Below are 26,869 nucleotides of genomic sequence, written 5' to 3' on the forward strand. Positions count from 1 at the left end.
CCGCTCTCGCCCATACATACATACATAGCTGCGTCAGTGTGCCCATACGTCGCTACGGACTATATTATGCTTGTATTTGTGTTCGACCATTGGCTCTCTGACTGACACTTGCGTGCATTAACTTCAGAGCGGACTTGAAGTTTGGCGCGGACTATAAACCTCTAAATTAGTGGACGTTGTAACTGCGCTCAAACTTATTGACACTAAAAGTGTTTTAAGGCTGAAAAAGTGCTATGATGACGTATTTAAAAGGGTACTTACTAAAAGTGCTACAAAATAGGAAAATTCCTAAAATTTCGCTTCAAAAGTTGCTTGGGCGTGCAAAGGACTAAGTGACAAAAATACCGTTTTGTTTGATAAAAGGATGTCGGTATTATAGTGCTTTACTTTTATTTGTCATATAGGAAAAAAGAAATTTGTCCATACTGGGCTTATTAATCAAATAGTTTTTGATACAGCGTGAGTGATATAAGCGAAATATTTATAAGCGAATTTACGTAAAATTTTATCAATTCTTAATACTATATTAATTGTAAATAATCTCCACACGAGAAAGCCTCAATTCGCAATGTGTTTTCGTCCGCGTAAAATCTGAATAATTGAGCTCACCGCAAATGGATGGCTTTGCGGCTTAGCATTTGGTCCACTGTGCCACTTAGAAACACGATTACAGTTGATATACTTATATAGGAGTAAGAACTGCTTCTCAACCATTACCATCATTACAGTTCTGTTCTACTTTATTTAATCCAAAAGCTAATCGTATAAAATCAAATTAAGCCCTGTTTCGTGTTTCTATGGAATTTTGCAGGGATGGCAGACTATCATGGCACAGAGGCAATTCTAATGGCGTCGAATTGTCGTAATATTTGATAGCATTTTGTATAGGAGTAGTAGTTGGGGACCCCAAGAGGGGATTTCGGGAGTGTCTCGAGTTCGTTAGACTAAGATATGGGAGATACCTTACGCCCAGTAGAGTATCCTAAACCATAAATGAGCTTTCTATGTCGGGGTTTTGCAGAATCATAAAAATCGATCACTGGACATGCTCGAGCGTGGTTCATTTTCTTTTTAATATCAAGGAAATAATGCTAGAAATCGGAAAACATCATAATCTGCCGATTACCACATGTCGAAGTAGTAAAAAAAAGTAATTTTGAAAAAAAAACCTGTATTATTATGCTATCCGATAGTGTCCCTTATGAGCATGAATCCCTAATGAAGTAGTGATGCATCACAAAGGAAAAGGCTCATTTTTAGGAAAATACATTATTCTTCATACATTCTCATACAATTTTTTTTTTTCAAATCGTCAGAATAAGAAGTCCCCCCGCTGAATCGCAAAATATCGTAACAATATTTCCTCATTCTAATATCTAATCTACACAATCGTATAGGTCCCATTGACGCTCGAGTTTCTACACATTTAGCATCGTGGGCTCCCCTACTATAGCGGACAAGCATGCAGTCCACCTGGTACATAGCTACTACAGCCCATGGGCATCTGTAATCAGCCCCAGACAAGATTAGATTTCTACCTGTGGTCGACAACGAGACGATGCTCTACTCACCGCGCGTCCTTCCGTAAAACGGATCGTAGCCAGTAGAATACAAGACAGTCTTTCTAAAATCATATCAGTCTAGTCTATTAATTTTAAACAAAGCCAAAACTATAAATATTGTTAGTAACGATAATGGCACTTGCGTGTGTTCCACACGAATGATCGTGGCGCCCTGTGCCCTAAGCGAAGAGTTCATGGACTAATATGTATAAAATTAGTACCGATTATTTATGAATCTATTGTTTTATTCACTACATCGATTTGTATTGACGTCACGTAATCGATAATCGGTCATTTATTGCATTAGTATACAAGTATTTAGGTTGATTACATAATTATGTTCATGGACGCCGCAGTGATCACATTACATCAAGTAGAGTGGATGTTTGTTTGCTGAAATATTGGTTCCGAGGACGTGCAATTTTAATAATATGTCAACTTGATTTTGAACGCGTATAAAGACGCTAGTAGGGTGTTTGTATTGTAATAGAACAGTTTTTTTTTTATTATTATTTGTTTTTATAATATAAGAGTAGCAGACGAGCATGCAGTCCACCTGATGGTAAGTGGCTACTGCCGCCCATGGACATCTGTAATCAACCCCAGATAGGATTAGATATTCCTACCTGAGGTCAGCCACAGATGCGCCGCTACCCCTGAGGACTAAGCTGGAACGCGTCGGAAAAGTCTGTCTCCCTTACCACACCCTTCAAACCGGAACACAGCAGCGCTTAACACTGCTGTTATTAGGTAGAAATAGGTGTGGCGGTGGTGCCGCCGGAGTCGAACCACAAAGGGTTCTACCACCTTCCAATTTGTTCTTCAATCGATTTTTTGTCAAAACCCTGTCGTTTAGATTTGCCACAAGGTACACTAAACGTAAGTTTCATTACAGTACTAAACTTTGTACAATAATTTACGTACGTTAAACCGCCTTGGAGGTCGGTAATGTTAAATGATAATTGCCCCTGCTAAAGCGAAGTCGGCACGCAGGCAACGTCACCTTTAGACGCAATCAATGAATGGTGTTTATGTTGCCGCGACACGGCATTGTTTTGAACTGTATATAGTAATCGTAGCTGGTGTAATGTGATTTAAACTATGTGTGTTTAAGTAAGGTGTAGTTTGTTGTCTCGCTTGTTGTTTGTATCCAATAGAAGGTTTTTTGAGATGCAGTCATCTCAAAAATCCTTCTATTGTATCAGTATACATCTATACAATAATGAGATAGCGTTCATAACTTATTACGTTTATCCACCAATTAATAAACGGCTGTATCACATGTTTAACTATTCAAACTGATTTGCTAACTATAAATAGTGTACTTTAAATCTGAACTGGATTTTTACGTTCATATCCAACACAAAATCATCCTTTTGCATAATTATTTTTTTTATACAGCAATGAATAGCGGTTATATTAATATTTTTGGAAAATGATAACCAGTGGCGCCACTTGTAACACTTCTAATTCGTTTGTTTTGTAACTCAACATCGAGGCTTCCTATGCGCACAACTCTATATCTAACTTATAAGACATTTATTAGACAATAATGCTGTACTGAATAGCTGTTATATCAATTTTATTTTTCTTTTCCAGTAAATACGACAGTGATGTGACCGAGGACTCTGAGACAAGCCGCAGCGGCCACGCGGACAACAAGCGCGACGATCCCATGGTCGATCTGTTCCCCGACGATGACCACGAGGACAACAGAAACAACAAATGTATGTAAAACACTTTTAAGTTGTAATTTAAGAAGTAGGTAGGGTTATGATGTCGGAAGTTAGAGTGTAGTGTAGTCATACACACAAAGACAACTACTGTCAGAGAACAGAAATTAGAGTTTATCATTTAAATGTGTGTCAGATAAGGAATAACTTAAAGGAGCAAATTAAATACAAGCAAATAAATGGGACCAATAAAAAAACGTCTATATTTTTAAAATACTAAAGAATTTCTTCAAAGCAAACACACTACTCAGCACATACGAGATCTTTAGCTTCAAGTATCAAATCGGAGTAACTTTGAACGAAATTCACAAGAAAAATAACGATATTGTTCCTTAATCCCATACGAATATTGACTATGGAAGATTGCTGTTATACCGAATAGTTACATGAAAATTTTGATGGATAAGTGAAGCCGTCGCACTCGGTCCACTTCTGGCATCTTTCCATATGTTTTAATAAGCTTGCCCCTTAATTATCTCCAGTGACGTCACAAAGTTACATATTTCTTATAATCAGGGATATCGCCGTAAATTAATCATCGTAATAATTCCCCAGCGATGTCCCCAACGCCGCCGTCGCAGTTCGCCCAGCAAGTGAACGCGGGCTACGAGATCCCGGCGCGGCTGCGCACGCTGCACAACCTGGTGATCCAGTACGCGTCGCAGGGCCGCTACGAGGTGGCCGTGCCGCTCTGCAAGCAGGCGCTCGAGGACCTCGAGAAGACCTCCGGCCACGACCACCCCGACGTGGCCACCATGCTGAACATCCTGGCGCTGGTCTACAGGTTAGTAGAGTCCGGGCCAAACTTCTATTCCCCTCTGAATATAGAAGTGAACCGCGTCGCAACAGAAAATTGTAGATATCGATCGCATTGGCTCTCTGACTACGTCTGCGCGCAACATCTTCAGAGTGGACTATACACTACCGCTATGCGCTACTCTGGAACTATTTCCATTCCTATGTCTTCAATGCCATCTTTGTGGTTCTCGCAGCACGATTTGAAGTTAATAGGGATCATCGTGGTTTGCTTTTAGAGGACAATGAATAATAATTATGTTAAGTGCTACATGTTTTCTGGTTTGAATGATGCAGTGAGAGAAAGATATATGATGCATTCTAACGCAACTGAAGCTTTCCTGTAAGACTATTCCTATCCGGATTCGATTATTATGGTTGTCTATGGGCGGCAGTTGCCATTTATCATCTGGTAAACCGCATACTTATTTGCTTTATGATCTACGAAATACCTACGCGGCTACGTAGCGAAAATGCTACGAAAGCCTTGAAGGATTTTAGCGTGTATACTAGACATAAACTACTACAACTTATTTTTGAAACGACTTATACTACAGCGACTGCAGTAGCTTTAAACTCAATTTTTTTCTTTGAGCCTTCATGTAGTACTTCCTGTAGTGAGTGCAAGACTCCTAGTTATACAGGGTGAATTTTTCAAACGGGTCTTCAGGGCCAAATCCGAAACTATAAAGATTAGCGAAAAATAATATGTATTTTTTTCCAAAACGAACTCGTTCGATTCCCGGCTAAGGAAAAAAATATTTTAAAAAACTAATGATGCAGTTTTAGTTTTTATCAAAATCGGCCTCGTAACTCCTTTCAGCATTTTACGCTAATCCTTATAGTTTCGGATTAGGCCCTGAAGGCCTATTTGAAAAATTCACCCTGTATAAGTTAGGTTATGCTTAGTATAAGACAGTAATAATAAAGAAGTCAACCCATCAACACGCCTCTTATCCTCGAACCTACCTGCAAATTACACTACATGCTATATTTTTTCTCTGCACATTCATAAAATAAATTAACGTTGTATATGTGTTGTGTGTCTCAGGGACCAGAACAAATACAAGGAGGCTGCTAATCTGTTGAACGACGCACTGTCGATCCGCGAGAAGACACTTGGCGAGAACCACCCCGCCGTCGCCGCCACGCTCAACAACCTCGCCGTACTGTATGGAAAACGCGGTAAGAAAATAATCATATTGTAGTCGTCGCCATGTCATGCCATGTGATTTTTTTTAATATAATATAGGAGTAGCAGACGAGCATGCAGTCCACTTCATGGTAAGTGGCTACTGCCGCCCATGGACATCTGTAATCAATCCCAGATAGAATTAGATATTCCTACCGGAGGTCGGCCACGGATGCGCCGCTACTACTGAGGACTAAGCCGGAACGCCTCGGGAAAGTATGTCTCCCTTACCACACCCTTCAAAACGAAACACAGGAGCGCCTAACACTGATGTTATTAAACAGCAGTGCTAGGCGCTGCCTAATGGCAGAAATAGGTGTGGCGGTGGTGCCGCTGGAGTCGAACCACAAATGGTTCTACCACCTTCAATTCCCGGCTAGAAAGATATTTACGAATTTATGTATGAATATAGAATGATTTATATTACTAATATAATTTTTTGACTTTTATTTAAGCGTGTTTTTAAAAATGTGTATTGTTTTATGTGTGTAGGCAAGTACCGCGAGGCGGAGCCGCTGTGCAAGCGCGCGCTGTGCATCCGCGAGGCCGTGCTGGGCCGCGACCACCCCGACGTGGCCAAGCAGCTCAACAACCTCGCGCTGCTCTGCCAGAACCAGGTCCCGCTCTCTACTGCTATGTTACATCCAAAAATATATGATTTTAATTATACGCCATTTGTTTAAGTCATTTGTAAAGAGAATTTAAAAGGAGCTGAAAGAATGAATGAAAGGAACGCAATTTCTGGGGGCACAGCTATTCCCCCGCAAAGTCGAACAAGAAAAAAAGCAGCATGACCTTACCATTCTTTTCTCGAACCAATTCAGACCATTTTCCCTTCGTTATAGATTAAACTAGAAGCTTGAATTTAAGAACCAAACAGATATTGCATAGTTAACCACTGTATATTTCAAATTTGATTCAATTTGCATCAGTACTTTTAAGAATTACAACTAGTCAAAGTTTCTTAATTTTGCACTCACTGACTGATTGACCGATCATCAAAAGTTTAAGTATTATTATTATAACATACTCAACGTACGGACTTTCAATTTGATATTACTACCATACAAACATACGAATATACAACAATAAAAAACAATATACCACATATAGGTGGTATATTGCTTTTTATTTTTTTATTATTGTTGCGTATACGGCTTTTACCGGCTTTTATTATTATTTTCAAAATATCGCACAGAACAAGTACGAGGAGGTGGAGCAGTACTACCAGCGCGCGTTGGAGATCTACGAGAGCAAGCTGGGCCCCGACGACCCCAACGTTGCTAAGACCAAGAATAACCTCGCCTCCTGCTATCTCAAGCAGGTATGCCATCATCAATATTAATAACAACAGTATCTTGCTTGTTAACTGAAAAAAGAGTGTTAAGAAGTGTTTTGAAGATGGTAGAACCCTTTGTGGTTTTTGACTCCGGCGGCACCACCTATTTTTGCCTCGTATCAGCAGTGTTAAGCACTGCGGTGTTCTGGTTTGAACGGTATGGTAAGAGTGACATACTTTTCCGAGACGTTCCAATTTAGTCCTCAGGGGTAGCGGCGCATCTGTTGCTGACATCAGGTAGGAATATCTAATCCTGTCTGGGGTTGATTATGGATGTCCATGGGTGAGCTCCATGCTCATCTGTTAGTCTTATATTAGAAAGAAATATATTATTATTAGTTTCAACTTGTTGTTCTCGCAGGGCAAATACAAGGAGGCGGAGACGCTGTACAAGCAGGTGCTGACGCGTGCGCACGAGCGCGAGTTCGGCACCATCGACGGTAAGCCCCGCCCCCTGTGTAGCTGCCTGGCGCGCCTGGCCGCCTGGCTGCGCCAAGCCGCGCTGCACGTATTACGGCACTATCTCTCCACGTAGCTCACTATACCCTAGTCACCATTTTTAAATTTCATCTTTTATCTAGCCATATCTTTTTCTTTGTCCGGGAGGCTCACTTGACCAATTTTATCCTAAACGAACGCGTTTAGCTTCATCTAGAAACCATCGACAGTAATCCCCGCCCCCTGTGCGCCCGCCTGGCGCGCCTGGCCGCGCTACACGTGCTGCGGCACTATCTCTCCACGTAGCTCACTATACCCTTCGCTATACCCTAGTCTCAATTTTTAGTCTTCATCTTTTATCTAGCCTTATCTCTCCTTTTCTGTGTCCGAGAGGCTCATCTGATCAGTCCTATCTTAACCTAACGCGTTTAACCTCATCTAGCTTTACCTTAGGACGAATGCAACACCATCGACGGTAAGCCACGCTCCCTAGCCGCCTGACTCGGCCGCTCCGCGCTAGACGTGCTGCGGCACTATCTATCCACTTAGCTCCTCATACCTTTCCCTAGTCTCTATTTTTTGGCACCATCGACGGTAAGCCCCGCCCCCTCTGTGCCTGCCTGGCGCGCCTGTAGCCTATCCATGTAGATGCCTATTCCTTTCCCTATTCACTACTTTTAATCTACATTTTTGTCCGACTAACCTTTGCCTACTTTTATCCTTTTCCGTGCCCTGAACGTTGTCCTAACTACCCTTCACTAGTCTCTATATTTAATCTACACTTCGCCTTAGCAATTTTCATATACTTTATCCTTTTCCGTGTCCAGGAGGCTCATCTGACCAATTCTATCCTAGCTTACCCGTTTAGCCTCATCTAGCTTTACCTTATGACGAATGCTGCGATACTATCTACCCACGTTGTTGTCTATACCCTTCCCTTGTCGTACTCTCCTCCCAAATAGCTCTCTATGTTAATCTAGGTTTCGTCTGTCGCCGTAATCATTCTACAGCACTATCTCTACATAACTGTCTATAGCTTTTCCTGAACTTCTTTCCTCTTCGTATCCAATCTGAATTTAATCTACACTTTGCCTGAATTTTCATCTAGCCTCATCTACTCCCGCTCTCTCTGTGAGTGTCTCAACTGGTCAACACTATCGTATCTAGCCTCGCCTACTATTGTTCAGCCATTTCTACTTTGAAAATCTCGACTAGTCTCATCCATCGATATCACTTATCCACACCTAGCCTCGATCTAGTCCTACCTAGTCTTCCATAACCTCACCGTCCCATTTCACCGACCAATCCTCACTTCTTTCGTGTTATATCAACTGCTATAATTTACTCTTCTAGCCTCATCTTATCTGACCATTTCCTATTTAGTTAAGATTAAAACTACTTCGCAACAATCCGCTACAAATATGTATGATGAATGAAACCATGCAGTATGTACCACCCTCCCTCCCTCAAAGGATGCGTGCAGATGCAAAAATTAAAAATATACACCACCATACATACAACCACCAACACGTGTTTCGCTCTAAAACGGAGCATCTTCAGGGTAAGTTGACTCTACGACGGTTAATCGTTGAGTGGTTTAAAATATATACCATCATACATATTTGTAGCGGATTGTTGTGAAGTAGTTTTAATCTTAACTTAATAGCATGGATTTTCGCAAAGTAACGCCTGATACAATTAACTATCTGACCATTTCCTTCTTACGTATAGCGTCATTTATCATCTGCCCATACCTAACCTCACTCGTCTGTTCTGAGCCTCCCAGCCTCATGTATCCTCATAGTCTCATTTCACCAGATCACTCACTTTTCACCTTGCCTCTAGTTATTTAGTTTTTCCAAATATACTGAATATAGAAGTGTTTCTATTAAATTTTATCTGCTTTAGAATGTAGCTTTATTGTCATATCATAAACCTGTCAGTACACCTTCGTATTTAATATGAGGACATATACCTTAGAAAGTTATTAGTATTATGAGACCTCCAAGTAATTCAGACTATTTTATTAATTATTATAAATTCTGATGCAGTTTTGACGCTTCTATATTAATTATATTTTAATTTTTAGTAATACTTGGGGGCTTTTTGAAGGTTTTACAAGATTTTTTTATTTAAGGTTTAATTAGGGTTTTGGGGAAATAAAGGAATTTCGTTATAAGGAGGAGGTTACTGGAAGGATAGTTTAATATGTCTGTGATAAATAATTACAACCCAATGATAGATCTCGTAATATACTTTTTTTTATAATTTTGGATGTAAATTATTTAAATTATTTATTCACAAAATAGAAATGTGATAATACCTTTTTTAAGTAAAGGAGAACATCACTGACACTTAAATGAAGGGAAAGTTACAAGATCTGACATATACACACTGATTTATACGATTTATTAAATTAATTTCAATATATTTTTTACTTTAAATTCCAAACCTTTGCTTTTTACACACCTGTTTTTTTTAGTTTTAAGAAGTTCCCTCCAAGTTTCAAAATTGAATTGATACTATAAAAATTACTGTATTTATTTTAAATTTTATATGATCAACAAAGTTTAAATTAAATTTTGCAACTTGGGGTGAACTGTCAATATTATTTTTGAAAATGCCTTTTTGTAGTTAGAAATTGATTTATATTTGCGTGCTTGACTTGACATTATTTTTTCTGTTTACCATTTCAGAGTATATAGCGTCACTAAAAAAACCCAAAAAATAACAAACCCCCGCACGTATTGTATAGAATGTCTTCGGACTAACATTATCAGGAGAAGTGCAATGTGTAATGTGTAATCCTATACAGTAATATGAAATATATGATATATTATACAGGCGACTGTCTTGCTCAAACTGTGTTACTTTTTATTATTGTGATCTGTGTGGTAGGTGAATGGCATACGATTTTGTTTAAGATTCGATGCCCACGTGCACGTGACGTCATGATTTATATAGCCTAGGAACTGAACGGTAATGGATATAAATATGTACTAATGAACTTCAAAAGAAAGCACTTGAATCGTCACGTATATATATTTTTTGATATAGACTCCAATAATATAACCCTAAAATGTATATTATATAAATTTTTTCAGACGATGGTTCCTGGGTCGGTTTTGAAATTTATTATTTGTATTATTTTTTGACAAACTTGTTGCTTTAGTGTCTGGCGTGTGCATCGATCCTTATTCAATTAGCCAAGTTTATGTATTTTATTATAATGCCTAATTATGCTTAAAGGGCAAACATTTATATTTTCAGTCACTTGCATAGTATTCTATCATGATAATAATTTCTATTTAATATTTAATTAAAAATACTTTTATTTATTGATGACATTTGTATTATAATTGTGTTCCTATGATTTGCCATTCATCTACTCGAATAAGGTGGAGGATTTAAAGTAAAAAAATACAATTTGAAAGGACCAAAGCACAAAATCCTATTAGCAGCTTACCATAGACAAAGTGAGAATGGATTTATTTATTTTTATTGATATATTTAATAAATGTGTACTATTTTGACTTATTATGTTTATTTTGCTTTTAAGATTTTGATATGGAAGCGATTTTATTTTTAATATAGTTAAAGTTAGGTACAAGTCTAGCTAAAATATCGCGCAACTGGCGCCATCACAGATTCTTATGAATAATTGTGCGTAAAAAAATCAATTATAATTTATTTATATACAATTATAGACTGAATCATCTTTTAAGCTGTCGTAAAGAAAAATATTCTAAGACATGGGAAAGAGATAAGAAAAAAATATATAGTCCATTTGTATCGGGCAAACGGATTATTGTGATAAATTATATGAGTCATGAAAACTTTCATTGTAATGCGGGACACGTCTAATTATTTCCAAGTTATGTGTTACTATCGCAACGGCGTTACTGTAACTAACGGAGTAACTCTGAACCTATTCATTCAGATTTGTTGCTAAATAAAACAGTTATTATTGACTTTATTAATCCATTTACAGTATTAATAAGTATTCAAACGCCAAATTCCGTCGCAATATTTTCGCTAGACTTGTCCTCGAAATATATATTTTGTGTACATAGTAGCTAGAGAAACAAAGTGAAATGACAAAAAAATAAATTGCATGAATGTTTAGTTAGGACTTATTTCAATTCAACTTTCCACTTAATGGCAACGTGTCTGTTTCTTCCCGGAGATCTCTTATTTGCATTTGGTGAATACTCGAATGTTTTTTTCGTAGATTTAGTATGTTTGTCTTGCCTTGAAATGTGGCGGTGATTAATGTTTATTATTTTATTTTTTGGTTGAATGTGTACATGATTATTATTTTTTCTGTAACTTGGCAATTTCTTTACAGTTTTATTTCTAAAGGCTTATTGTTTATTATGTAAAAAATGATTAGTTCCTAGGGTAATAAGAATTTATTGACAAATAAAGGAGATTCTTATCATATTCAATTTATTTTTCAAGATTACAAAAAATATAAATGAATACTATAAAGATCTATTCACACAGTCTTAAAGTTTCCCTTCGAATCTTGCTTAAAATAGTCAAATTAATAGTGAGATGGAATACACTTAATGAATTGCTTAAAATATTAATTATTAAGGTTATCGGAGCAAATTTTGTGACATATTCCGTTATGTTAAGTTGATGCTTTTTATTTAGAAAATTATTTGAAACTTGGCCATTGCACTACCGCGCGCCTAAATTTCAACCTTGGCTGTGAAACTGAGACGTTTCAGTGAGTCAAGTTTAATGTAGTTTAGACGCATAGCAATCTTTATTGCCTTTTGCGTGTAAAAGGAAATTGGAAGATTGTTATCGTAAAATTTTAAAAATATGTGTGAAAAAAATATGAGTAACTTACAGGGTGTTATAATCATGTATATGTTTTCAAATTTGTCATATGTATGAAATGCAAGTGCAAATGTTCCAAAAAACAATTTTCAATGTTTTTTGAGATGTTTTGCTTATTAATTTTTCAAATTATTAGAAAAAATCATATCTGTAAGTAGTTTTTTGAAATTATTAGAGTAATAGATACAATTTTTTTAAACGAGCTACAGGCAAATAACAAGTATTGCTAATGTACATGAATAATGTATTAAAATAATGTACATGAAAGCTGCAATCTACAAATATTACAATTTTCAAATAATCCATTATTTGAACACCCTGTATGTTATTTCATCGTAAGAGTACTTTGGTGTAGAGTCCTATGCTCTACAACCCTCGAAGTAGTACGTAATGACAATAAAAAGCATGGGAGTTGTAATTTTATTATTATAAAGTATTTAAATTGTTATATTATCAGTGCCGAAATAATGTATATTTAAATTATTCTATATATTAGTACCTCGTTGCCAAAGTAGACTTAAAAGAGTAATGTGCGTTATTTTGCATACATTTATTAAGTTATGATGTGCTATATAGAAGCTTTTCGCAATAAAGATATTGTATAGGTTTTTATACATATAGAAAGCTGGACTCGACAAAACGCCATGAAGAAAATGTTTGGTATAAATATAAAAATATATGTATATGTAAGTTTAGATTTTTGGTAGACAAAAATTTAAAAGAAGAAAGAAAAAAATTAAAGAGTGTGTCATTATGCGAAGCTGCGAAGTTTATCAGATGCCTACGGCAACCATCTTTCTAGGAAAAGTCTTACACACAGATTGAAAATAAAGCCAGGTCCCAATGGACTTGCCAAATAAAGCCATGGACAAGCCAAATAAAGCCAAGTCCATTGGGACTCAATTTAATTTAATTTGTGGTAAAACAATTTTTACCACATGAATTTATATGTTTTACCAAACACACGACGTATACAATATCTTTGATTGTCCCGTAGTTCAATAGAGGCTTAAGGTGCTTGCAAACTGGCGACATTTTTGGTAATATCGAATTACATCTATGTTTGATGGTACCGAGCGAGTTAGGATGACTCTTTACATATTACTCGCAAACAATGGACTTGCTTAAAAGTGAAAAGTGATAATTTTCACATATGTCTTACCTTAAAAATGCCAGAGGCTGCTGTTTCTAATTTGAAGGATGTGATAAGGGAAAAACACGAGGCATTGCAACTTATTCCTCAGAGGTACCAACGCATCACTGACCAACCTTAAGGACTCTACTACACACTCCTCTATTTGAATCCTATTTTTCATACGCCCACGAAGAGAATACATCAAGTTGATTCCTGTGAGTGGACGTGACGCGTGTGCAGGTGTAAACACGCGTGACAAAGTACTCTAAGCAGGACTTCAATCCTATTAAAGTTACACTACAGATGTCCACATATGGCAGTTACTGCTTAACAACTTTGAGGGGAACTGCCACCTCGTTTACTATTTTAATTCTATATCAAAAATATTGACAACTTGACGATACAACCAGCAATACTATTGCCAAAAACAAGCCAGTATTCGAGCGCTTTGACTTGCACTACAGCGTGCTTATATTTTTATACACTTTCCGCCTTATTCATAAACGGCTTAATACCATTGTCTGAGAATTATTGAATATTCATTTTCTTTAATAATATTTTGAATGTTTATAGATACAAGACCAAACGCTGGTATAAAAACAGTTTATTAATAGACAAAAAATATTGTTAAATTCAGCTAATTTCGCCTTTGATACGTTCGAAATTACGTTTATGAATTCTATATGTCCATTAAATGATTGTTGTAAATTATTTTTATTTTATTTTTTTATTTAGTTGGTTACCCTATAATGCGTGTGAGGGGTGTGCATGTTGTAACAATAGTGACTAAATAGGTGAGTGACACAAGTTTGGATTTTTTCATGTGTGGCACAGGTAGGAAAGGGGTAATTTAATTTTTGTATACATTTTTTTTTTTTTTTGTGATTTTTAATTTTTCTTTCTTTCATTTTTGTTTCTACCGATTGTGTCACACCTTCCCGACTTGTGTCACATTTTTATTTTATTTTATTTGCCTATTGTGTATTTTGCAATTATTTTAAGAGTCGTCTATTAAGGACTATTTGCAAGTAAATAGTCTTAGTGTGTTGCATACGGCAACTGTTTTCAACGAATAGGTACATACGTGTCTTAGCGGACGTTTACTATGTTTTTTTTTATTTAACCTTACGAAGATATCTCACATAAGACTCAATCTCTTTCAGTAAATCAAGAGTTAGTTCTATTTAACATATAAACCGCTGCCTAATGAAATACGATATAATATTGAATATTCGTGTACATATATAAAAATGTGTGTATGTGTGACAGGTGACAACAAGCCGATCTGGCAGGTGGCGGAGGAGCGCGAGGAGAACAAACACTTGCAGAAGGAGAACGCACCGTACGGCGAGTACGGCGGTTGGCACAAGGCTGCCAAGGTACGTTTCTATTATGTGTTACACGTAGATCAAGAGAACATTCTAAATAAAAATAATCAATGTGTTGGTCTTGTCGAAAGTTGTTGTTGTATTTAAGTCTGACTATGTTTTCAAAGATTAAAATGTTAATTGAAAACTATTAAGCCGTTCATATATCATTCTTAAAAAAAAGTGACACGCAAAACAATAACTTATTAAAAAAAGCAATCTAAGTCAATATGAGTCTATTTTCTATGTACAATTTGTTAAAACATTTTTTTAATATATAATATTTTTTTCACTTTTGTATTGTGTAATTTTTCTACAGGTTATGGCATTATTTAATTTTTCATTCGTTACTTGGACGAATGACAACTAGTCCACCTCTGTAGCACTTTATGTATTATACCACTACATAGTTCGGACATTCGAAGCGCAAATCCGAAAATTAATTGGTAAATCAATGAATCTCTACTAATAATAAACCGTTCCAGGTGGACTCGCCAACGGTGACGACGACGCTGAAGAACCTCGGCGCGCTGTACCGCCGCCAGGGCAAGTACGAGGCCGCAGAGACGCTCGAGGACTGCGCGCTGCGCTCGCGCAAGGAGGTATGACATACGCACACACACACACACATACACTGATACACGCATATGCACACACACACACGCAAACACACATATAAGACATATACACATGTATAGTCCGCGCCAAATTCCGAGTCCGCTCTGAAGCTAATGCGCGCAGGTGTCAGTCAGAGAGTCAATGCGGTCGAACACAACTACAAGCATATACTCCGTAGCAACGTAAGGGCACACTAGCTGCGCTGTGTCCCCGCGGGTGAGAGCGGGCGGCGGGGGGTGCCGGGGGGTACCGCGCTGTCTTCGTCCCGCTAATATCTACAATTTGCTGTTGCGATGCGACTAGCAGTTTGGCGCGGACAATACACGCGTACGCGCGCTTACGACACATACAAACGTTTGCGCCCGTGACATTACACACAACATGAAATGAACGTACGCACCCATTCATAAAGTAAATATGTATACTCATAAACACATGCCTACAATATGCAGACATAAACATATTTATTTAAAAACACCATAATCTACATCTTACTATCTAGACTGATTGATATACACAAAAAATATCATTGATTTGTTTAGATTTGCTTATTGATGATCTATCATTATAAATTTATAATATTTTTTGAGTCTGCCTGCTAAGACTGTTCATATAAATTCCATAATGTCAGTAAATTATTCATTATACGATAACATTGACATTAAACTCACATGCAATGTTCTTAACGTTAATAGTTATGTAGTATTTCAAACAATACCATAGTATTTTTACTATTCGTTTCTGAGTAGCTTAGATCTGAATATCGAAACTACATTTTCCTGTACTAACATAAACATTATACGTAATATCTGAATGTATGATTTTTCGACTACTCCATGAAGCACAATTTTAACGTTTGTTTTAACGATTTGCACGCTGCCAGCACGTCCCTCCGCAAGTAAGTCACACGAAAATAGCAAGAGCTGTTAAACAACAACATGCGCACCTGTTCTCGTAAATTTAATATACGATTTGATACATATTTATTGACCTACCAACAAAGTAATTCTGAGATTAATATAAGGCAACAATTTTAATTCTCGGAAGTGGCACTGCATCTTGATCTCACTATCATTTGCCTACTTCAGACCTTGACTTGAGATGTCTACGATTGACTTCAGATAGCAAGCATGTCTCTGAGCCTTGAAAATGACAAATGTCCAAGAGCGGTAATAACTTACAATCAGGTGGACTATATGCTCGTTTGATACAAAAATATGTTAAATATCGAGTTTGGGCTACGATAAATAGTCCGAGTAATAAGAGCTACAAAATGAAGAATGAATAGCGATGCCGCGGCAGTTAATGTTTGATCAAGCAACAGATCGAACATGAATCATGCAGATAAAATAAAGTTCAGCAAAGTAATAGCTACGAAAATATGTTTAGTTTTGTTATGGGAAATAATAAATGTATTCGATTTAGCGTAATATATTTGTTGGTAGGTCAATGATTATACTTAATAATAATATTCAGCTAATATCAAATATTTTAAATCAAATATATTGTGTATATCTAGAATCTAAATATCGTGGAATTAAATGAGATACCAAAAGAATTTTTGTATTTTCAATTTAATACGAACGACTTTCTGAGTTCTATTCTAGTGGTATTCTAGATATACTTAATATATTGGTTACATTATGTCATAGAATAATAACTATTGCGTGAGTGTAGTCAATATGTTAACCATTGTATTAGGTTTGGATAACTAAGTATAAATATGGGCAATAAGCGTTGACATTTAATCGCAATCACTACTATCGAAATAACAAATGCAAGTGTAGTAATTGCAATTCATTATACATATACAAAGGCCACTTTAATCCCCAGAACAATGAATGTTACTTGTAGTAGGGACTTTCATGATATTATGGTTATTTTATAATCATACGTTGTATAGGATGATTTATTTACTGTTTTAGCTTATGCTAAACAGTAAGATTTGGCCGATCTATAGATAAAGTTATAATAAATAAAAGTTTATAGGTAGCAGAGTTCTTTGGGAGATTCGAAAAGATGGCACCATGATGATTTTTGCCTTTTAATAGTTTTTGATTGATGATAGCTGATTTGAAAGGTATGTTCAGGCCGAGTGGTGACAATAAGGTTTTTCAACGTAGACCTCAGGCAGTGATGCTTTTATAGTTATCATTGTATCATTTTTTTAAGTTGGTTACTGATATGTTCGATAACTACTGTCATAGAGTAAATTATTGACATCAAAATTACTTCAAATTGGCCCTAAAAATCACAAAATGTTGCGCCATTGCGTCAATGGATCGTACAGTAATACATCAAATTGGCCTTAAATTAAAATAGCAAAATCGAAACCGTCTTGATATAAAGTGGTACAGTGTAAGTGAGGTTGCCGGCTTGTAGGCGCTGGACATCGTGAAGCAGTCGCGCGCGCGCGGCCGCCCGCCCGCCGCGCACGACGACCGCGACGAGGTGACGCCCTGAGCTCTGGGTCCTGTGTGTTGACGCTTTGTATGTCGCCACGCGTTCGGTTGACGGGAAAGATTCACGCGATTTATATATAGAGTGATTGAGAATTTTTCGAATGGACTGTACTGTTGTTTTGCTGTGGGTTAGTCTTTATAAATCACTTGGCAACGTAGCTCGGGCATACTTTTCCAAAGCGTTCCAAGATTGGATTAAAAGTTAGCAATGCATCTGTGGTCGACCGCAGATAGACATCAAATTTTATCAGGGAGTTAACTAATGGCAGTAAGCATCAGTAGTCTCATATTATCAGATAAATTTCATGCTACTCTTATTTAAAAAAAAAAGCTTCGTAACGGTCGCCACAGAATACAGAGTGAATGTTAAAATAACATTTCATTCGCAAGAAGAATGAATTACTACTTACCTTTAGTTCCTGACATCCTTATGTTCTATGGGTTTATAAAGTAGAATGTTGTTGAATATGCTATATGCAAATGTGGGTGAAAGAGGAAAATAGTTATTAATGTTTTTTGAAACAATTAAGATGTAAAATTAAAATAGGTATAAAGTGGTACAGTATAAGTGAGGTTGCCCTTGTAGGCGCTGGACATCATGAAGCAGTCGCGCGCGCGCGGCCGTCCGCCCGCCGCGCACGACGACCACGACGAGGTGAGGCGCGCAGCCCGCTCTGTGTGTTGACGCTTTGTGTGTCGTCACGCGTTCGGTTGACGGGAAAGATGGACATTATCTAGATCCAGAGGGATAGAATAAAAAGGAGTTTTTTTTTCTTTCGAATGAACTGTTGTTTTGCTGTGGGCGTAGCGTCCTCACAGGTAGCAATTCTTCTGTGGTCGACCTCAGGTAGAAATCTATTTTTATCAAATCAATTCAATTTTATTTCTTGAATGCTTAAGCATAAAATATGTATATAATATACATATTTTATAATATACATATTTTATCAACACAATACTATGCATTTTATCATCACTGACGTACAAAATTATAATAAAGTCAAAGTCAGTATGGTTGACTACAGATGTGTTTTAGATTCAGTAGTCTCTTATCATCACATATATTCCATGTTACTTCTATTTACAAAACAGCTGCATATCGGTCGCCACAGAATAAACTGTGAATGTTAAAATTACATTTCATTCCCAAAAAGAATGAATTACTACTTACCTTAGTTCTTGTCATTCTTATGTACTAGGGGTTTAAAGAGTAGAATTTTGAATATGCTATATGCGAATGTGAGGGGAAGGAAGAGAAATTAATTATTAATGTTTATTGAGACAATTAAAACGTGTTATTAAAGTAATTTAGTATAATAAAAAAATGTTTCATTAGAGCTATAAGGCCCACAGCAAACCATAGTAGGTAATTGAAAATTAACCAGTAATTCGTTATTTCTTTATTTACTGATGATTCCAGTAAGTTTATTTCTGCTGCTACATAAAGTGTCGATCTTTCCCGTGCTACTAGTTGCCTAACGACTTAGCCAAATGCGCGTTGCTGGAAAAACAAATTCGAATCCAACATTCAAAATTATATCATCAAATTAAATTCAAAATTTATTCCAATGTTTTTCCAGCAACCTCTGTGAATGTCACGCTAAAGTGAATGTTGTAAATGTCCGCAAAAGCACCGGTATGTGTTGTGCACTGTATTCAGTATTGCTGACTTGTGGAACGGAATGTCTTTGTATAAATTGTTCACGTATTAGGTTAATGGGGACACTTCTGTGGGTGAGGTATTCGTGCTTCTGTTACGATTAAGTCATTTGGTAGCTGATTGATTTGTCTATGATATTGCCTATGGGTATGTGTAGCGTCCCACTGCACCATTCGATTTTTATTAATGTCGTCCGATTTTCTTTGGCCAACTCAAAGACAAAGTTGAGGTGAAAGAAATGAAATGCATTTAAATACTCGTATAAACTTTCTAGGGGTATGTATAATTTGTCAGTTGAAATAGTTTTTTTTTTTTATTTAGGAACAGGTTAGAACAACTATTGTTTGTTAATTTCCCTGTTATAATTTTACACCAAAGCAATATAAAAGATGCCTCTTACAATTGGTAAAAAAATAATAGATATTCATCTGACATGTAATTTTATGTCACTATATATGTGTTTTGACAGTTTTTAGCGCTGCTCTGACCTCTATTCCATTATAAGTCATGGGCGTGGGCTTTGAAAATCTGACTGATCACTAATGTTATACCAGGAAGTGAATTATATCCGGTTCATAGGCACTACTATTTATGGTGATTTTGCCTATGGTTCAGTAAGAAACAAATAATTATAACTAACTATAATTATAAGAAACAAAGTTTTCATTCCAATGACGTATTTTTCTTAAATACTCGCTACTTATGGTAACCATACCCCATCATTATATGAAAGAAGTTTGATATAGACTTACCACTTACACTTTAAATCTAGTTCGGGATAAACTTAAGCTTCAATTATTTCACGAATTATCTGGAGTTGAGTTATGTAGATGTCAATATATGTTCCATCATTACATGCTTGGTCATAGTGGTGTCGTTATACTCCATGGATACTGCATTTATATGTATTTTTTATTTGATGCACATTGATAATTTAATTTACAATTTATTCATAATTGAGCATATATTGTCGGTAGGTATTCTAAGTAGGGCTCTACTATAAGTAATAGTGACAGATAATAAAATAATTTGTCAACTGGGTACTTTCACATATGCACTATGATAGTGTTATCATAATTTATTAATTGAGCACATGCAATAACGTAGTATTCGCTTTACATAAGAGTTTACCACAAAAATAATGACAGATAAAATATTATTTGTCATTTTTTCATAATTTCCATATTTAGAAAGAACTACTAAGTATGATATTGACTTATACATGTTAATTAAATGCAATAATCAGTGAAGCATTTATACATAGATTATATTTTAATTAAATAATAAAAATGTATAAGTTTTACTTCCTTTATGTATGTGGGTGAACTAATAAAATCTTAATGAATAAAACGATTATTTCTATCAAACACTTATTCATTTCTAACGCCCGTAGTCCAGATGATTATTAGAAATTAGACGTAGAATAGAAACAGATATACAGGGTGAATTTTTAAAACGGGCCTTCAGGGCCAAATCCGAAACTATAAGGATTAGCGAAAAATGCTGAAAGGAGTTACGAGGCCGATTTTGATAAAAACTAAAACTGCATCATTACTTTTTTAAAATAACTTTTTCCCTAGCCGGGAATCGAACGAGTTCATTTTGAGAAAAAATACACCCTCTATATTATTCCACTATCTGATAGTGTTGCTTATAAGGATCAAAATCTGGTAAGTAATGATAAATGACAAACTAAAGGAAAAGCCTCAATTTTTAGAAAATACATACTTTTTGATATTAATTTGGCAGTTAAGTTCCCGCCATTCATCAATTTAAACATTTCGCGTATTAACAATTTTTTGGCTCAATGTTTCAAATCATTCGAAATGGACGTTTTGTTCTTCAAGAATTTATATTTTTATGTCCAACTTAGTTAAGGTTACTTTTAGGACCATTATAATAGATTTAACTTGCTATGGGCGGAGTTTCGTTTAATACAGATGTAAAATTGACAATTTGCGAGAATGTCTTTTTCGAGTCAAATCCGAGTGATAACTAAACAAAGAGATATAGAAAATTATATTTACTGTTGAAACGTAGTTATAAACAACAAACAATAACAATTTACTATTTAATCACTTATCTATTTTTATTAAAAAATAAATCCTAAAAACGGCGGTAATTTACTTGCCAAACTATTACTTTCTCATACTAAGCCGTATGTCAGGGTTATAACATCGAATAATTAGTTGATTAACCAACAAATTCTTCAATGGTATGACTTACGTATGTTTCTAAAGAATTACACATAAATCATTTGTTATGTATAATCCTTAAGGATTAGTATGGCAATGTATGGAAAAATATGTATTTTCTTCAAAATTTTCCTTTTCCTTTAATTTGTCACATAACATTACTTCCCAGAATTTGATCCTTATAAGCGACACTATCAGATGGTAGAATAATATAGAGGGTGTAATTTTTTTAAAAATGAACTCGTTCGATTCCCGGCTAGGGTAAAAGATATTTTAAAAAACTAATGATGCGGTTTTAGTTTTTATCAAAATCGGCCTCGTAACTCCTTTCAGCATTTTTCGCTAATCCTTATAGTTTCGGATTTGGCCCTGAAGGCCCGTTTTAAAAATTCACCCTGTATATTATAGGGCTGTAAAGCTTCTTTAAAGATTGAGTATTTTAAGTAAATTATTCATATTGTAATAAATTTCATTCATTTTCAACGCATCGGGAAGTGTACATACGCCAAATACATTCCAAACTTGTACATATGTAATTTGTTTCGCTTTGTCATTTGTGTTACTGTACATACGGACATCACACGAGCACATATCGCACCTTTAGAATTCAAGTAATTTGTAATCATTTATTTTTCGATTTTGGTTATATTTTTGATGATTTTGTACAATTCACTTTAATTCTAAAGGTTCACAAATTCACGCTTATTGATTTTATTTTGCACATTATGATTTAGTTTTGTTTTGTTTTCTCATTATAGGGCACGAATCAGGCGAGTGAGCCCCGCATGAACCTAAAGTCGAAACTGTTCAATGCGCTAGGTATCAACACGGGGAGCAATGCGCCGCACCAGTAGTCTAGAATAAGGCCTAGCTATGTAGGAATCGTATAAGTAATCACTCGCTTACAATGCGAACGGTCCTTAAGCCTTCGTACTCGATAATAGGCGAGGAGGCGTTTTCAGACATTGCCTTTTAACTGAAAAGGACTTCCGAAGGCAATTTAGTAGTTTTAATAATCGCTCCTTGTTCCCGAGTATGGGGGTTTTATCCGCTCATTATAATTCTAGGACCACTCGCGTTCACACTCAGTTAACGCCTATTCATTTGTATTTCATGAGATCGATATGTTTGTAGTGTTCACTATGAACATTTCTTTTTATTTTTCTTTTTAATGATACATCATTTTAGATTGTTTGTCTCAATAAAATACAAAATAATAGGCATAGTAGCTTAGTATTATTTATTAGCATGCGGTAGGGATAATTTTATGAAAAATATAATATTTTAAAAAATATTAAAAATACATATTGTGGTGTGATAGAGAAATTTTATTATCGAAGCACGTGAACCGTCCTGCTGAAAGATTTATTTTAAAGTATAATAAATATTATTTTATTATTATAATAGACGGTGCAAAGTTTTTTAAACATATTTTAACATCATGACATTTTGTTAGCGGTCGCGGAGTTGCGTTTTAGATAAATCATTGCCTTAAGGATAATTGTTATAATTGTTCTCGTTAAATAAATGTTTTCATGGAAATAGTAAATTGAAGTAATATTTATTTTAAATATTTATGTTAAAATTTGCAATTGTTAGTTTTGAAAGGAGATATTTTTTCGTGAGCGTCGGTTTCTACCTAGATATTTTAACACCTTAATGTCGCGAGTTATTATCATAAAGCCTCATTAACTAGGAAACAATGTTCTGAACATATTGTGTGTAAGTGTTGTGTTCTGGATTATTGTAGCCTAATGAACAGTTTTCCGTTCACATTGTATGAAAATGTTTTCTTGTGTACATTGAATTATATATTAGCTTTATAACTCATTTAAGATTTACACAATTTATACGAATGTTTAAAAATATACTTTTTTTCTACATTTATTTAGAATGCAACTCCGCCTACGAATCTGAATTTTGAATTTGCATTTATTACATTGTGGTGTCTTGGTAATTATTATTATTTATGGCATAATTATAATTATTAATCTGTGCATGTCCGAAACAACGATTTTTCTATTTCGTTTTTATTAGCTTACGATATAATTTTATTATTTGCTGATATACTTGTAAATGTTCTTATTAGAATATTGCATGAATATCGTAAGGATTGTGATTTTTTAGTGAATGTGTTCAAACGAATTGTTTCTGGTTGTATCGATGTTTTATTTTAATCGATTCTCTTCAATGTCAGTAATATTATGCTTACAACTTTCATTCCAGTGTAGCGTATGTTTTCGGTCTAAGCTTTATGTGAGAGTAGGTATAAATATATTATAGTATTTTTATATACATTGATTTTTATCTGTATGTGGGTGCTGCTTGAGAATGCGAACTTTAATTTACTCTACCGTTTAATAAACAAGGGACATATTGTCGCATATACTATAATAATTTAATAAACAGTTAACGTTAAAAGCTATAAGAATCTCCGTTGTAATAACATTTTCCATGTCACAATAAGTTTTTAACTTTTATTTTCAATGCCGCGTCGAATGATAATTTTAAATTGTTAATAAATATTTATGTAACATTTGTTTTTGTTTTATTTTTATTTTCTTTACGGACCGCGAAGACGTAAGGTGAGTCTACAGTGTTATGCAATTTATAGCCCACAGATTAAACACGTCCTTATAAGGAAGAGTACACACTGCACCCCAAAGCATGAAACGACATACTCCACAGTTGTGACGGCTTTCGCTGTTAGTTGTGTAGATGCATGGAAGCATCTCATTCATTTATATTCTGTACATTTACAGCGCGTAGTTGGATCCATTTTGTGTAACTTTTGATGTATTACTTATTCAGACCTTTCAATGTCAAGTTTAATACCCAGAAAGGGTTAATGAATATATTAAATCCAAATAAAAAAGTAAACTCGTTTACTTTTTCATTCTCATTTTTATATTGAAAATTAAACTATTAAATGCTTAAAAATATTTGACTGTCATTGAAATATTTAAAATAGATTTTTAAAGTTATCTATCTATTCAATTTATATCATAATTATATAATAAAGTGGTAAACACGACCTTACCATCTGACAATACTTTGGCGCTTTCTTAGTAATTTATTTCCATACATTTTTTTGCCATGCAATTTCCCCTTTCTTACAAGGCGTAGAGAAAGTCCTCGAATTTTAGAGCTCCCCCTCAAACTTTTCGCATATACAAACCTCTCTTTTCACTTACTAGACGTAGACACATTCAAACTCCCGTATAAAAATTAAATTTTGAGTATTTAGGGTTGCCATCTTTTTTGAACCAAAATATAAATACAAAGCAAATATTTACTACCTGTAAAAAAACATGTGACAATAAGGTACTATTTTAATTTAATTTATTTAGTAAATCAGCGGTCGACGAAAAATAAGTAAATAATAAATTATCTGTACAACTTCCATCTTTAAGTACGTCAATATTGTCAGTATTGTCATAGATAAGTATGTTTAATTACATTTACAGACTCCCTTTTAGTGTTACCTTTCATAAACGTAAAAATAGAATAATTATGCGTAATTTGACCTCTCACAGTATAGTGTGTTAATCTGAAATAATGAACTTTATTCTTTTTGAGAGGAGACCCATGATCAGCAGGACAGTTGACAATTAATTCTTCTGCATCGGCGACCTTGAATTTAAAATACTGCTAACCGCCACGATCGAATTAAGTCATGGCGCGCGGCCACTTGACTATCTTATAAAGTACGGATGGCAACCCTAGACGCATTCCTTGATGTACATCCTCCCCCACAAAACATGACCCCATCCCCCAAATCCCGTTCGAATCCGGAGTGTAAATTGCATAACACGGGCGGCAGGGCGCGGGCGCGGTGCGGCGGCTGCGCGAGTCGCTGCGGCGCTCCTCCGCGCGGCTGCTGCGCCGCCTGGCCGGCCGCTCCGCGCTCCTGCCGCCTCTAGACTACGCGCGCCCCGAGAGGTAACGGGGACCTCGGGGAACTGGGGACGGGGGAAACCGGGGATCTCGGGGGACTGGGGGTGGTTGGGGGAACCGGTGATAGCATTTTCTGAGGGATTTGCCTTTTGGACAACTAGAAGTCGCGCGATAGTAATTTGGAGAAACTTAGTTGATGAATCGGGGAAACTTAGTTGACGCTACGTGAAGAATCGGTGGAACTTAGTTGACACTAGTTGAAGAAACGGGGACAGTTGAAGAACGGGGACCTATGACCTTTCCGCGCTCCTGCCGCCTCTAGACTACGCGCGCGCTGAAAGGTAACGGGGACCTCGGAGAACTGGGGACTGGGGAAATCGTGGATAGTAATTTCTAAGGGATTTGTCGTTTGGGCAAGTGTAAATCGCACAAAACGTTAGAGAAATTGTCGTTTGGGGACGAAGTTGACGCTAGTGGAATAACCGATTGAGGAACGGCGAGTTGTAAATTACTTCGCTCCTGCCGCCTATGACTACGTGCGCCCCAAGTGGTAACCGAGGGCAGGGCGTTAGGGAGATTGGGGATAGAGTTTGGAAAACCGGTGGTAGCATTTTCTTAGATAATTTGGAAAATGAGTTAGTGTCGTTTGGGGATAACGGGGATGGCAGAATGCTACGGTTTAGGAATCGAGATAAGACGTGGTTCGGGAGACCTAAATAGCGTCTTTGGGGAGACTGGAAATACAAACACCCGGGGAACCATGCGTAGCACTGTTTAGGGGACTTCAAAAGCTATTGAGGTAACTGAATCGCAAGAGTCTTTTGGAAACCCCGGTCATGGAAATAGACGCTGAAACAATAAAACAGTCATACAATTTGGCGCGATATCACGCGGTTATGATCACAGATAAAATATAATGTTTCTAACGAATCAAAATCCGTTATTATATTTACGTTTTTATGTTTACATGTATACATTTTATTTACCGAAATGCACATTTCATTTTTCCTTTTTTGTGTATGTAATTTATACCGTAACATAAAAAAAAAGAATCAACTTAACTAAGAAAATAAACCTTTACAATAACGAGTCGAGAGAAATATATTGTGGTAAAGCAGTAAGTCATTCATATTTTATTTTCATTTAAAATAATATCACGTTCAGAGTACACTTATAGACATTTTAGTCATATCAGCACTTGCACCCATAGTAAAACAATGTTCTGTTGTATTCTATGCTGATGTTATATTTCCGACGACAGCATGAAACGCGCAAGCTCCCTGTCCGCGCTCAGTAGCGCGCCGCCGCCGCCGCCGCGGTAGCCCACGCCCACGCCCACTCGCAGGACTACCTTCGTCATCAAGTACATCACCTGCACCTTCGTTCGGATACTGGGATTACACTCATGATACGTACGATTAAGTTTTGGACGTACGATTAAGTTTTGGACAACATAGGATAAGTGTAGCGGACACGTTAGGAACTAATTCTAAAGTCAATGATAATAGGTAGGTAATAAAAAAGAGGTAGTTTTCAAAGCCATTATGAGATTTTTATGAGATAAGATTAAAAAAATAGAAAACTTAAATCTCACAAAAATGAAAACCGCCTCTTTTTTAATATAC

The 26,869-nt window shown here is 36.0% G+C and overlaps 1 protein-coding gene across 17 annotated transcripts in view; it reads left to right on the forward strand.

Annotated features, from left to right (window-relative positions):
* The window catches only part of Klc (kinesin light chain), a 59,167-nt gene extending 32,518 nt beyond the window's left edge, over positions 1-26,649 (forward strand). For 7 of the 17 annotated variants that reach the window (XM_073090102.1, XM_073089547.1, XM_073090168.1 and 4 more), the window contains 11 exons: positions 3,162-3,289; positions 3,851-4,079; positions 5,142-5,275; positions 5,775-5,899; positions 6,481-6,606; positions 6,983-7,061; positions 14,315-14,424; positions 14,898-15,014; positions 15,914-15,928; positions 18,079-18,147; positions 22,106-22,526. In XM_073090102.1, coding sequence (XP_072946203.1) covers positions 3,162-3,289; positions 3,851-4,079; positions 5,142-5,275; positions 5,775-5,899; positions 6,481-6,606; positions 6,983-7,061; positions 14,315-14,424; positions 14,898-15,014; positions 15,914-15,928; positions 18,079-18,147; positions 22,106-22,201 — 1,228 coding nt within the window. In that variant the 3' untranslated portion in view covers positions 22,202-22,526. Of the gene's footprint in view, positions 1-3,161; positions 3,290-3,850; positions 4,080-5,141; positions 5,276-5,774; positions 5,900-6,480; positions 6,607-6,982; positions 7,062-14,314; positions 14,425-14,897; positions 15,015-15,913; positions 15,929-17,412; positions 17,482-18,078; positions 18,148-22,105; positions 22,527-26,505 lie in introns of those variants that run through there. The other 10 variants (XM_073090247.1, XM_073090320.1, XM_073089615.1 and 7 more) reach the window with 10 other exon arrangements.
* The last annotated feature ends 220 nt before the right edge of the window (positions 26,650-26,869 follow it).

This window comes from Epargyreus clarus, unplaced genomic scaffold (genome assembly GCF_041222505.1).
Source record: "Epargyreus clarus isolate Ecla_fem2 unplaced genomic scaffold, WU_Ecla_fem_2.2 ptg000001l, whole genome shotgun sequence".
Classification (NCBI taxonomy): domain Eukaryota; kingdom Metazoa; phylum Arthropoda; class Insecta; order Lepidoptera; family Hesperiidae; genus Epargyreus; species Epargyreus clarus.